This window comes from Xyrauchen texanus, chromosome 24, assembly GCF_025860055.1.
Source record: "Xyrauchen texanus isolate HMW12.3.18 chromosome 24, RBS_HiC_50CHRs, whole genome shotgun sequence".
In the NCBI taxonomy this organism is placed as follows: domain Eukaryota; kingdom Metazoa; phylum Chordata; class Actinopteri; order Cypriniformes; family Catostomidae; genus Xyrauchen; species Xyrauchen texanus.
The window spans coordinates 3,460,505-3,475,174 of NC_068299.1; the positions used below are offsets into that span (position 1 = coordinate 3,460,505).

The 14,670-nt window shown below is 39.4% G+C and overlaps 1 protein-coding gene across 1 annotated transcript in view; it reads left to right on the forward strand.

Moving 5' to 3' along the window:
* Positions 1–8,883, forward strand: part of LOC127617575 (integrin alpha-9-like) — a 116,595-nt gene extending 107,712 nt beyond the window's left edge. The window contains exon 28 of the mRNA XM_052089554.1: positions 5,334–8,883. Coding sequence (XP_051945514.1) covers positions 5,334–5,432 — 99 coding nt within the window. The 3' untranslated portion in view covers positions 5,433–8,883. The remainder of the gene's footprint in view (positions 1–5,333) is intronic.
* The last annotated feature ends 5,787 nt before the right edge of the window (positions 8,884–14,670 follow it).

Consider the following 14,670-nt stretch of genomic DNA (forward strand, 5'->3'; position numbering starts at 1 on the left):
TTTGGGGTTTCCGGTGTATAAGCGATTGGCTTCACATTCATTTAAAGCATGCAGCTCAAATGCAGACTAATGGTGCGTTCACATACAACGCGAAAAAACAATTCGCCTCGCATTTCTTGCGCGAGTTTGACCGCTGGATTAATACTTGCGAACCCGCGAGTATTCCCCCTTCTCTTCCGGAAAAGGACAGGAGGAGGGGCTTCAACGACAACTTGTCTTTCCACCATCAACCATGGCCGATATCACAACGATTGCTGCTCTGTATCTGTTGTGGAAGTCCCAGAAACGTTGACATTGTGTCATACAATTCCGGGTGCCCACACACTGGGCATTTCTCACCCATTTTCTCACCCATTTTTCCTGATTTCTTCTGCTACTACGTCAGTACATCAGTGACATCTGGACAATCTCAATGCTGATAGGCTTTCAAGACAATGCGTTATGCAGATATTTCGCTCGAGTTGAAAAATGTAAACTTGCGCGAACACGCCTCTTTTCACGTCTTTGCATTGACTTTGTATGTAATCGCGCAGCGCAAAACCCTCGATTCGCGTTGTATGTGAACGCACCATAAGACTTTCGTGGTTTAATAGTCAGACACTACGACATATTCCAATTTTTATTTGATTAATTGTGCATTTCTTTGTAAAAGGAGCACATGCTCAAATAAGCATGTGAGCATTTGAAAGCAGTCGTGTGTCAGTCGGGTTTGTGAATTAAGTCGGTGATCTATACTACTGATACTGCAAAAACACTGGTATCGTTAAATTTTTTTATTCTAGTACCGACTTGGTGCCAATGTACCAGTACTTTTGACAACACTACGTTGCAACAAATAACATGTCAAATGAGTCTGATGTCTACTTTGCTATATCTAAATCGCAAGCACTCTTTAGCGCATAGCCATGGAAGCATTTTTAGAGTCAAGGTAATGTTCCCTTTATGATTTACGGCTGAGCTCAAGATCTGCAAACCGCAACTGCATGTTCTGCGCACAAAAACAAGAGCAGCAGAAACTGAGGCTAATCATTCAACTCCAGTGTACTTTATTATTCTGTTTGCCCGCAAGTCTGTGAGTCTCTAAGATTAAGATTATGATTCAAATTTATTGTCATTGTGCAGAGTACAGAGCCAATGAAATGCAGTTGATTTCGATACCATGCATATCCCAACTAAGCTGGGGACAGAGCGCAGGGTCAGCCATGAAACAGCACCTGGAGCAGATAGGGGCAAGGGCCTTGCTCAAGGGCCCAACAGTGGTATCTTGATGGTGCTTGAACCCCCAACCTTTCGGTCATAATCCAGAGCCTTAACCACTGAGCCACCACTGCCCCTACTCAACAGCTGATGTCACGAAGATTTGCCACATATTCCTGCGGTGTTTTGTGGTCGGTTCTGCATAACGCAGCAGCTCATTTTAGCTAAAGTGTGTTGGCCCACCGGGAAAATGCCCGGTATGCCAGATTACCAGTCCAGCCCTGCCTGGCGCCATCACTCTGACATGCGTTTGCTATTTTCCACTGAGAGCCTATGGGAGTAATGTGTGGTTGGATAGTTTTAAACAGGTTTTTATCCAAATAATCCGAAACATTTTAAAACACGTAGTTGCAGGGTTATTTGTAATAGTGACACGAGTTACATAGAGAGGATATCCAGAGTGTTTTTCTTTCTTTCTTTTTTTAAATAAATCTGGAGAAGAGCATGTTATGGATTAAACTGTGTCAGTCCTCATTACTAAGTGAACATATCACATCTGCAACAACACCTATATTTGATCCAAGGTAAATTAAAGCATGCATTGATTGTCATAGTAAAAGTGTGTTATGAGACACTACTTTCACTTACGCTAATGTTATTAGAAGTTTAATCACTATTAATTTAAGTTTTTCTCTTTCAAGTGACTGTAATAATCGTTTGCCTTGATTCTGATTCATAGTGTCCACAGTTTTTAACCAAATTACTGTGTAATCAGATTAATATGCATTACAATGTCACTCTACATACCAGCCCACGTAATAATATTACCCATTCCGTTTCTGAGAATATTTTGCCAAATTGCATCGTTCACGGCAATCTCTCATTTATTCCTATGGGGAGTTCTGCAGAGTGAGTGACCGTAACTAAGGGGGCGGAGCTTAGTGAAGGGTCAATTACCATTTTTTAGTATACATACCCTTTAAATTAGCATTGGGACTGCTTTAAAGTTTTCTGCCAAATGTGATGTAGTGGATCTACATTAGACAGTTCCTGGTTGCACTTTTTTACATATTAACACAAACATGAATTGAAACATCTCTGACAGGATTCAGCACTTAAATGACTAATCCGATGCCAATAAACGGTACAATGAAGGTTTGATTTTGGTCATTTCGTTTTGAAGCATAATTCCCTCACTTTAATTGTGCTCCCGATTATCATTAGTCTCTGTGGGAGTGTTGTCGAGGTGTCATATGTCGCATAGTTCTATTACAGGCCTTTATTCACTCATTGCTGTTGCTTTTATTGGACCAACAGCTTAAGGGCTCAATATAGAGCTCAAGGCCCGTAAAGAGAACAAAACACAGAGCTGATGATAATTTACACGTACCACACACATGAGAGTGAACCGAACTGAGGCCTCTCGATCAGTTTTTCTTTTCCTCTCCTCTATATGTTCCGGCGGGGATTCTCGAACAAACCCTGGATTGTTGGTGTTGGGATACTTTTCCCTCATTCCCCAAAATGCAAAATCTGCCAAAATAAACCACCTCGACAAGAGCCGCACATGTCCAGCACCCCCAGGCTCAGGAAATGCCTGAAGAGTGCAGCGGTCTGAATCAATAAACAGCATTCAAAGAAAGACCTGTCGAGTCACGGCAAGAGGAACAGCGTATTTCCTGTATTCACACCTTTCTTTACAGTAGCGTATTCTGTTTATCCGACTCCTGCCTTGTCCGATGGCTCTACAGTGAACACCTATAGATCAGACTATATTTGAGATATTAAGCATCTTTCTGACTGAAAGGGATTTTATAATGAAATATTGTGTTGGGTAAAGGCCCTAAAAATGTGGAGTATTTTAATAGATTCATTTTATAAAGTAAATATTTTCATTCTCATACCTTCTTCTGACAGCAGGATTGCAGATCATGATTTAAGTCATTTTCACTATAATGGTTTACTTCCGGTCACTCAACAATGTGCATTCATGAGAGGGCCAAGTTCATGCTGCCTCTCACGTGATTTATTGTATCTCACAAAAGTGAGTACACCCCTCACATTTTTGTAAATATTTGATTATACCTTTTCATGTGACAACACTGAAGAAATGACACTTTGCTACAATGTAAAGTAGTGAGTGTACAGCTTGTATAACAGTGTAAATTTACTGTCCCCTCAAAATAACTCAACACACAGCCATTAATGTCTAAACCGCTGGCAAGAAAAGTGAGAACACCCCTAAGTGAAAATGTCCAAATTGGGCCCAAAGTGTCAATATTTTGTGTGGCCACCATTATTTTCCAGCACTGCTTTAACCCTCTTGGGCATGGAGTTCACCAGAGCTTCACAGGTTGCCACTGGAGTCCTCTTCCACTCCTCCATGACGACATCACAGAGCTGGTGGATGTTAGAGACTTTGTGCTCCTCCACCTTCCGTTTAAGGATGCCCCACATATGCTCAATAGGGTTTAGGTCTGGAAACATGCTTGGCCAGTCCATCACCTTCACCCTCAGCTTCTTTAGCAAGGCAGCAGTCGTCTTGGAGGTGTGTTTGGGGTCGTTATCATGCTAGAATACTGCCCTGCGGCCCAATCTCCGAAGGGAGGGGATCATGCTCTGCTTCAGTATGTCACAGTACACGTTGGCATTCATGGTTCCCTCAATGAACTGTAGCTCCCCAGTGCCACAGCACTCATGCAGCCCCAGACCATGACACTCCCACCACCATGCTTGACTGTAGGCAATAATAAGACTAACTTTGTACTCCTCACCTGGTTTCCGCCACACACGCTTGACACCATCTGAACCAAATAAGTTTATCTTGGTCTCATCAGACCACAGGACATGGTTCCAGTAATCCATGTCCTTAGTCTGCTTGTCTTCAGCAAACTGTTTACAGGCTTTCTTGTTCATCATCTTTAGAAGAGGTTTCCTTCTGGGATGAAAGCCATGTAGACCAATTTGATGCAGTGTGCGGCGTATGGTCTGAGCACTGACAGGCTGACCCTCCCACCCCTTCAACCTCTGCAGCAATGCTGGCAGCACTCATACGTCTATTTCCCAAAGACAACCGCTGTATATGACGCTGAGCACATGTACTCAACTTCTTTGGTCGACCATGGTGAGGCCTGTTCTGAGTGGAACCTGTCCTGTTAAACCACTGTATGGTCTTGGCCACTGTGCTGCAGCTCAGTGTCAGGGTCTTGGCAATCTTCTTATAGCCTAGGCCATCTTTATATAGAGCAACAATTATTTTTTCCATGAGGTGCCATGTTGAACTTCCAGTGACCAGTATGAGGGAGTGTGAGAGCGATGACACAAAATTTAACACACCTGCTCCCCATTCACACCGGAGACCTTGTAACACTTGGACACTTGTAACGAGTCAGAGGTTGCATTATCCTAAATTTGTCCGTTATTTTCCACATTTTAAAAACACTGACAGATACTTCCAAATGACGTGTCATTTTTACAAATATAACGTAAACCATTGTGCATCAATTTTCATTCTCTTTAAATATTGGCAGCACTTTGCAACACTCTTCCCTCATACATGTTTTGTATGCAACACGCTCCATTTTCACTTTATTTAACATAATTCCTGTATCCAGATATTTGAATATGTACTTGCACGCAAATACACACAACCCCATTTGTAATTTTCCTTCTGCTTTCACCAAATGGAACAAGCGCGACTGAAATAATGCGATCCAGTTGGCAAGGAACCAACACAATGACCAGTGGCAGATCTAACCGACTAACATAAATACTTATTGGAAACCTATCGGATGAGACATAAAGCACACCTCTTACTCAATGTTTAAATATCATCAGTCACAAGCAGTTTTTAATGAAATCATAAATCAAGGCCCTAGAAATGTGGAGTATTTTAATACATTCTTTTCAATTTTATATAGTAAATATTGTCATCCTCATGCCTTCTTCTGACAGCAGAAACGCATTATGGTATGTGTGGTCTGCCCATCAAAATAAATGATTTTGCCTCCTGCACTTAAAGTAAGGTTAAAGCTTGATAGGATTGATTGAGGTATAATTTTATCATCGAGGTAGTCTTTTGACATCTGTCCACTTTGCTCGAAAGCTGACACACTGCAATTCTTTCTGTTCTGCAGATGGGATTCTTCAGAAGGCATTACAGAGACATCATAGAGGCGGAAAAGAACAGGAAGGACAGCGATGAGAGCTGGGATTGGGTCCAGAAGAGCCAATGAGAGGGGTCAGAAATTGGGCTCAGAAAATCCAATAAGCTGCTACCTTTGCTACGGTTATCTGCATTGACACAGGCCCTGCAGCCTTCCATATGTGGAAGAGAAGATTATTCTCCAGATTTTCCGGAGGTTTGACACTTTTTTTGTGATGTTTGAGGTGACTGTGTGGCCTGCCAGTAAAGACTTGCAGTGGAATTCCATTGAGCCCAATGGGAGAAGCCTCTCTCAGCGGGACCGAAGACGGAAAGAGAGAAATAGAGAGACTTCCTTAAACGGATGTGAATGATGTGTCAATTCAATCAGACAATTAAAACCCTCAGGGCGCTGTTCAAAAGCAAAAATCTATTTTTTATAAAATGTATTCCATACTGTATAGAAGAGAGCTTCAAGAGTTTTTTTTTTTTGTTTTAAAGCACTGATGACTGACACACGCCAAAGAGAAGATGCTATTCCTTCAATGTGTTCTGGTGCACATCAGTATTTAAATAAGTGAATGATGTTGGCTTTTAGATGGGATGATTTGAAGATGGATTATACCTCTCTGTGCCCTCAAATTCTCATTTTAATCTACAGAGAATACAAACTAATGCTTGTTGCTTACTTTCAGACAACTGTGAGTTACCGAACGAAAAAGGAACAAACTAGAGAACGTCAGAGATGAACAGTTTTCCAAAACATTTACCAAACAAACAAATCTATACATCATCATAATGGCTCAGTTGTTACCTGCAGCCCTGTTGAGCTTATAAATACAAAAAGAGAACCATCTCAAAGGAATATTCTGAGTTTAATCAAAGTTAAGGTCGACAGCATTTGTGGCATAATGTAGATTATCACCTAATGTAGATGTCCCTCCTTTTCTTTATAAAAAAGCAAAAATGGAGGTTACAGTGAGGCACATACAATGGAAGTGAATGGGACCAATTTTTGGAGGGTTTAAAAAGGCAGAAATGTGAAGCTGATAATTTTGTAAAAGCACTTACATTAAATCTACTGTTAAAACTTGACTTATTTGAGCTGCAAAGTTGTTTAACCCTTGTGCATCAATTAAAAAAAGTTACACATAGGTTCATTGTGGACAAAAATGGCCATGTCCAAAAACTGTCATAAAAATATTATAAATTTATATTTTTTTCTACTTTCACTGACTTATATTTTAACCAGAATCAGTTCTAATCATAATGACCAAACATTCATTTATTTTCAGAATTTTAACACTTTAAACACCGGTTTGTTTACATAATGCCACTGTTGTTTTTTATAAAAAATATAATAATTATAATTATTTTCAATTTAATAAATGCTAAACAGAATTTTTTTTATTTTTATTATTAGAGCCTCAGACACATACAACCCACACTCTGAAATCCATACCAACACACTCACACAATTATATATTCATAATGTATCTAATTGGCTCTATAATATGCATAAGCCAAAAACAGCAGAAAACAACAACAAAAGCGATGATATGCCAAACCTGAAAAAATGGCACGATCTGGTAAAAAATATTTAAAATGTAAATTTTGAAGCCTTGCCAACATAATGAAAGCATGTTACACAAGATTGCATAATTTTATAGTTAAATGGCACTGGGATTAAAAATCGCAGTTTTAATGGGTTTCAATGTGCCATTTTTGTCCAAAACGACGCTAAGAGGGAGTATTTTGTGTAACTAGTGCAAAAAATATTTATATATTCCATATATAGTGGAATATTAAAATTCCAATAGAAATTCACACCTGTGGAAAATGTTATGCAGTTAGCATTAACACAGACAAAGTTATCAAAAAAACAAAACTGAAAAAGCCAAAAATGTCCACAAGGATGCACAAGGGTTAAATTGTTGTTTTTGCACCATCATGGCAACAAAGTTGTAAAACTGGATATGACTTTACACAGAAAAGGTTGGTTAGTAATTTTATCACACTAAAAGCATGTCAACACATATTGTTTATGTTTTGTGACTTTTGTTTACTTTTGAAACAGTGAGCATTTTAACAATTTACAGATTGGCCCCCATTCACTTCCATTGTAAGTGCCTCACTGTCAACATGATTTATGCTTTTTTAAAAGTTGAAACAATTTGAAGTTAATTTTGTGGTAATCAACATTATGCCATAAATGTTATCGATTGAGCTCAACGTGTATAGAACCCGAAATATTCCTTTAAGTCACATTTAAAAATGTATGCATGTTTTTGCATTAGATATCATATCAAACTGAGTGGAATTCATTTTAAAGTAGGATAGCACTATTTAACTGCACTGGATAATGAGCCCTCTACCAGGTTTTGATATTGAATATATTAATTCATATTAGAGTTATTCAACAAACACATTCCATTAATTGTATTTAAATCACGATTTACAATTTCACTGTAACAATTTTGTTTCTTTTCAGTATTCCATAAATCAGGAATGTTGGACATTTTAAGCAACTACTATGAGAGGCCGTGCTATATTGTGAAAATTGTCAGAACGTTACTATGCAACAAAATAACGATCCACTACGGGTGCTGCGCAGTGATATGGCGAATAGCTGTTTCTATATTGTATTTTAGCATAGCTGGAACGTTATATTGACCAATCAGCATTCAAGACCGGAACTGTTTGTTTTAAAAAAGGGATTTACTGAATCTTCTGTATGTTGCACCAAACGTGCCCTCCAGCTTTTAAACAAATCCCATGATGAGTTACAACTGAACAGACCCGATTTACGCAATATTTAACAGTATGTAATGGCCTAAAAATAGGTGGGAATGTCCAGTACATCATCACTGGGCACAGTCTCGCACTTTTGGGCTTATGGGAAAAGCTTGTTTTAAGTCAACATTTTGGAGCTCACTCAGATCCCCTAACATGAGCTGTTCGCTGTCAGACTTATATTCATTCAGCATTTAAGCTCTCACACTGAACTTATCATATACATCCATACACAAAGCACAGAGCCAAAGACTTTGCTAGGTTTATATATAGAGAATTATCTCATCTATTAAACTACACAGATTTTCTTTTTTGGTACATTTTCTTTTCATTTCAGAGGGTTTCTTTGAAACACACCATTTCTTTGAGGTCTACCTAAAGATAAATAATTTAGTGTTTTGGATGCTCTGATGATCTCTGGAAGATTTGCCATAATATACTTTGCATTATTTGACCCATAATCATCACCACTCCCATGGCAAATACCTGTTCACATATCATGTCAACCCTGTCACCAGTTTCTCGCATAATTGTGTTTCAGAGTGACACATACTTGACATTGGAAGCGTAAGATAACTGTGAGCGTTGAAGCAGTCGATGTTACATTACCACCATTTTTTTTTTACATTTTAGAATAAACTACTGTCACTGAGTTTCAGTTTATAGATGCATTGAGAAATATGTTTGTTGTACAAGCTTGAGCTGTATATTTATCTACTGAATCTGCCATTTTAAAATTAAAAATCACAAACAGATGTTTCGTCTCAGTGTTTTTGAGTGCCACCCAAGCATTTCGAGCAATGGGATGTTTCTTGTTGCACTGAGGCCCTCTAGTGAACCAAATGAATCGAGTGGATTACAAAACTGTTTCCAGACTTTTTGGAGGGCACATGCCCCCCTCGATTTTGGTAGTTCTCTTCATAACAAAAGCCCTGTTTACCGCACAGTATGCACTGTATGCTGCCTTCTATTTTTAAGTAGTACACAAAACAGAATATATTATGCGAAGCTAAATATTTCAAACTGTAGTATCCATTGTTGTGTCATCACATGACCATTTTGTTGCATGTTTAATTGAGTGAGTAGCGTCCAGTTACAAATTTGGGGATATACAAAGTTATATTGTACTTTTAATCCAAATTTGTTTGAGTCTAGGAGATGCTAAACTTGCTTCTAAAAGTACTTGAAGTTTATTTGTCACACAGGAAATGGAAGGAAAAGTCAAGTGCATTGTGGAATACACTTTGGCTAAAGTAGGTCATTCATTTTATTTTTTTTATTTTTGTACGGGTAGACTATTACTTAAACGGGTGGGCTCCTATCATTAATTCTTGCTATGTAACACTTTTTTTGCCAATAGATTAATATGTGTGATACCAAATAGTCTTTGGAAAACTGATCATTTAATATATGAATTTCCCTCCATGACAAATATTTGCACCAGTCTGGGGAGCGCTGATAAAAAGTTTGTTTATGCTTAAAAAAAAACAAAAAAAAAAACATTTAAGCAAAAACGAAACTAAAATAAATGGAAATTAGTGTTTCAAAACGTTGTTCTTAATATTTTCATTGTATTGGTTTCATACAAAAAAATATAACAATTATATTAGTTCTTCATTATATAACATTTTAATAAAGGTAGTGTTGGGAATATATTACCTTGGTTGTCATGGGACACATAAGAGCCAACCAAACCGTGTCACCCCACAGTAGATGGTCTGCATTATTCAGTAGTTGCTACTAGAGAAGTGAACTTATTTGCATGGAGCTGCTACATCAAAAGGTTAGTGCTAAGTGTTTATTTTTTAGATATCCTTTAGCAAAGAATAGTGCATCTGCTTATAACAAACTTTTTACTTTTGTCTGAAATTGTTTACCTTGACAGAGAATGGTGTAAAGCCTAAAATTATTGGGAGACATTTATATTGTTCTGCAGGCATCATGCATTCAGCAGCCTTAACTGTCCTTTTTTGTGTTATAGGAATGACATCTCTCCTAGAGGACGGCTTGATAAAAACCCGCTCAATAGAGCAGGTGGTTGCCCCTCTGTCCACTCACCTGTGTCACCTCATCCTACTGTGTGAGAGTGAGACAGAACCGGACCAGTTCACCCAGCTGGAAGCTGCAGCCAAAGCGGTGGCCAAGTCTTCCAAGAACATGGCAGCTGTAGCATCAAGGTCGGTTGCATTTATCATTTTACTGACAGGATAAATTAAATAAGGTTTGCCCTCAAAACTTGACATGGAATGTTGCATTTATTTTTTATATAAGTGCTCGCCTCTTATTCTTGCATGCAGGCTGGTGGCAGATTCAGAAGATCATTTCCTGAAGATTGAAATGGTTCCACTTGTAGAATCCCTCACTGTGTCGGGACAGCATGTGCTCCTGGCGACCCAAAAGCTCAGCATACAACCGGAAATTACAGAACACAGAGAGGAGCTCATTGAAGCCACTCAGAATGTGCTATTAGGCGTGGTTAAGGTAAGAAGTCTTTAGTGACGGGAAAAGAATAAACGAAATGTTGAAATTAGGGGGGAAAAGAGTCGGGACATTGTATATGATATATTGTAAATGTATGTACATATTTAGCTTGTTAGAGTTTTTAATTATGTTTTATTTTCTAATTTGTTCTAGCAACTAAGTTTCGTTTTTCATATTTTTTACATTTCAGTATATTTCATTTTTTTTATTTTAGTTTTAGTATTTTAGGGTTGCAAAAGTTAATGCATAACTGATACATTTAAATATGTGTAACATTGTTACATTTCTTAGAACAGTCAGGATTTCTCATTTAGTGATATTTTAATTTACAGTATATCACAAACTAAAATTAATTTGGAGTCATAAAAATAGAATGTTAGTTTAGATTCAGTTTTTGCCAGTTCTGTTAGTTTTTACTTTTATTTCCGTTAACGAAATGGTTTTTATTCAGATTTCATTAACGATAATAACGCTGGTATGAACTACCCCTAAATGTAAACATTGTCTTGTTTTTGGGTTCTGTAGATTCTTTTGGTAGAGGATGATGCAACTATAAGGAAGATCACTGCTGCAGCTGACTGGCTCTTGTATTGTCTAACTCAAGTAGGAGCTTCAGCAGACATATCATCCTTATTGAAAGCATTCCAAGTCTACTCAAAGGCAATGCTGCTTCTTCACAACTTGGTGGGGGAAAGAATCCAGGAACTGCGTGACAACAAACAGCAGGTGCTTTTAAAAGCGTCTCTAGAAACCCTGAAAAAATGTGTTTCCATGCTGCACACAGCAATGTGTATGACCATCAAACATCCCAACAGTGAGGAGGGCCAGGCTGCAAAGCAATACATCTTAAGCCAGGTGGATTCAACCGTGAATGACATCGTAACCACAATAAAGAGCAAGTGTGAACCAGCTGCAACGGGTTCATGTGGATACTACACAAAAATACGGAACAAGTTACTGGAGTTGCTGTCTGCCCCCGGTTCAGTTAAAGATGGTGGTTTTGACATCATGCTTCGTGATCTAGTGTTCCACAGTATGATGGTAGCAAACACTTCTCGGAGGGAACTTCAGTTTGAAGTGGCTGCAAATTGCAATCTGGTCCTAAAGTTCTGGTCAGAGATATCCCAACAAGTTAAATGCTCTGATGATCAATCCCAGCTTGCAAACACATGTGCTTCCTTGTTGCAGCAAATCTACAAACTTGATGATGCTGTGATTAAAGCTACCCTGTTTCAGGTAATGGGCATATTTGTCTCGAGTTCAACTCCTTTGGAACAGTTGGTGCACACTGTGAGCTGTATCTTCCAGGATACAAAAGATTCTTGTGAGTTGGATGTGGAAACACTTCGGGTACAATCTGATGCCTTCATAGCTCATGCTGAGAAGATTGCAGAGGTGGCTGGCTTCATCTCAGCTTTAGCGTTTGATGAAATGACCCTTGAAGGCATAGATAACTCCAAAACATGCCTTATACGACTAAAAGAGGCAATTGTAGCACTTGTGCCAGAGCTTGAGGAAGACATGATGCATTGCTGTGAAACACTGCAAAAACTGAAAGAGATGCATCGGAGATGGGTGGAAGAGATGGAGCAGCTTCTGCATTGTTGTAGTAGCATCATAGATGTAAAGAACTTTGTCTGTCTTGCTCTTAAGGAGATGAGGAGAGACTGGATGGCATGTGTTGAAGCCCATAAAGATCAGGATGCACAGTTCTTCACACAACAGGCAAGTTTGCTCATTGGCCACATGAGCCAGGTGATCCATTTTTCAAGAAAACATGTTAATAAAAGTGACAATCCAATCTACCGCAACGGACTGCTGGTTCTGGTAAAACAAGCTGAGAGCTCTGCAGCGGAGGTGACCAGCTATGTCACTGATATCTATTCTTACACCATTCTTAGCAATGAAGCATTCTCGTTGCTTTCTGAAAGCATCTCGTCATCTCTAAAGTACTTTGAGATTCTATGTGAAGGGCTTGATGGTTTGCAGCATCCACATCTGCTCAGCCCTTTGCGTGAAGGAGCCCGCCAGACTGCCAGTACAGCACCATGCAGTACCCCTATTTCAGAACATCAGACATCAACTGATGAAAACAGAGAACCAGAGTCTTCAATGAACAGCTTCACTAGTGAAGAAATCCCATGTGAGCTCAAAGACGGTTTGGAGAATCAGGCTGTTCAACCAATGGTGGAGCACCATGAACCAAACATCGAAGAAGAGTGGACTGCACCTGTCATAGAATCTCAACCTGTCGTACAGCACCATAATATTGATTTGTTACCTCTTTTGTGTCAAGTTCTCAGCATGACCAAAGGTAAAGATGTAGAGGCGCTCAACATAGCATGCACTGAAGTTTTGGGACTTTCAAACTGTTATGTGCAAGCTGCAAGAGAGGCCGTGAGTGTCATAGACACAGCTAATAATCAAGAAGTGGAAAATCTGCGGTCCAAACTAGTGTCTCTGACTCCCCTGCTTGTCCAGACAGCACAGGAAACAGCAATGAGTTCAGCCATGAGTACGGAGAGCATTTATAAGCACAGTATACAATTTTCAGACCTCATCAATAATGCCCGTAAGATTTTGCTGCAAGTGGCAGGAATATGGTACCATGCTGTTTATTCCATTTTCCAAAACTACGTACCTAGTATGTTGGAATCAATCACACAGGAACTCACAGAGGTCATGTGTTTATGCGCAGATGCTGTGCAACTTGTAACTACAGTGGACATCAAGGTGTTGGGTCACGAGTGTCATGAGAGTATAACATCTTTGCAGAGTAAGCTTCAAAAAGCTCAAACGAACACCAAGAATCTCATAGACCTAATTGGTTCAAGGCCAACTCAAACCGATGAGCTAGATGGTCTCTGCATGCTTTGGGCCTTGTCCATCCAAGTGCTGCTAACCTCGCTGGATAGGATATTGGGAACAGCCACGACTGATGGCAAGCTAATCAAACACCAAATGACACCCAAGAAAAGGTTGGCAGCTCTGTCTGAGAACTCACTTCGGATACAGGAAGCTGCAAGGCTATCGTCTTTGAACTGTCGAGACAGCTATAAAGTAAAACTGTTAAGAGAACTACAAGAAGAGGTGAAGACACTTACAGACTCATACCTACAGGCTGCTGAGGGTGTTAATAATGTGTCTTTCTCAAGTGTCTTGGTGCTGGCAAAGTCAGAGCTGCTTCAGAGACAGCTTCAGATTAAAATGAAGGCACTTTCTTGTCTCCTGAGCAAAGTTAACAAGGATTATGTGACTGCAATTCAAAATGTTGTTGCCTTGGCATGCTCTGTCCAAACGAAAGATGGTATCATGGAAAGCGAAGATGCTCTGGCACAGTTTGAAGGTGCAGCAGAATTGCTTGTGCAGAATGTTAAAACCACCACAGAGTCTATCCAAGACTGTTTCAATTTCATTCGAGACCCAAGGGAGAGATCAAGCCTAAGGGTTATTAATGACCATATGTCATTTCAGATGTCAGACATTGTGAGTAGAGCCAGACTAATTGTGGAGACCCAAAGCATTGGTGAGATTCTAACTCTTGATATCCAGTCACAGTGCTGGTCAGCAAAGGCACATTATCTTGTAGAGGAAATTTGTAAAGTGGATGGAATTCTTGAGGTCACAAAAGAACAGATCAAGCGTGGGTTGCAGGGCAAAGATTTCAGCGGATTTGTCAAGCCTCAAACAGCAATAAGTTTCACACAAAAGCACACATTGCATCCTGTAAATAGAGAAATAGATCCTGTGTCCACCAATAATCAAGGTTCTACTAAAAGCAAACTGAGCACCAATTTTAAAGATGTGGTTAATCGGGAACCAAATAAGGTAACAAAATTGTTTACATATTATCGCTGATCACAGAAAACATTTCAGATCAGGTACTGTATGTAAACAATATTTATTTACCCCCAGGCTGTGACATCCCAGATGAGCAAAAGAAAGCCAGTGTTCAGCTCAGTGGATTCGACTCTCTCTTACACATCTCTCTTTCTGAAACAAGAGACTGAGAAGTGGGATGACCAGGGTAACCAGATTGTCAGAGTGACTAAAGA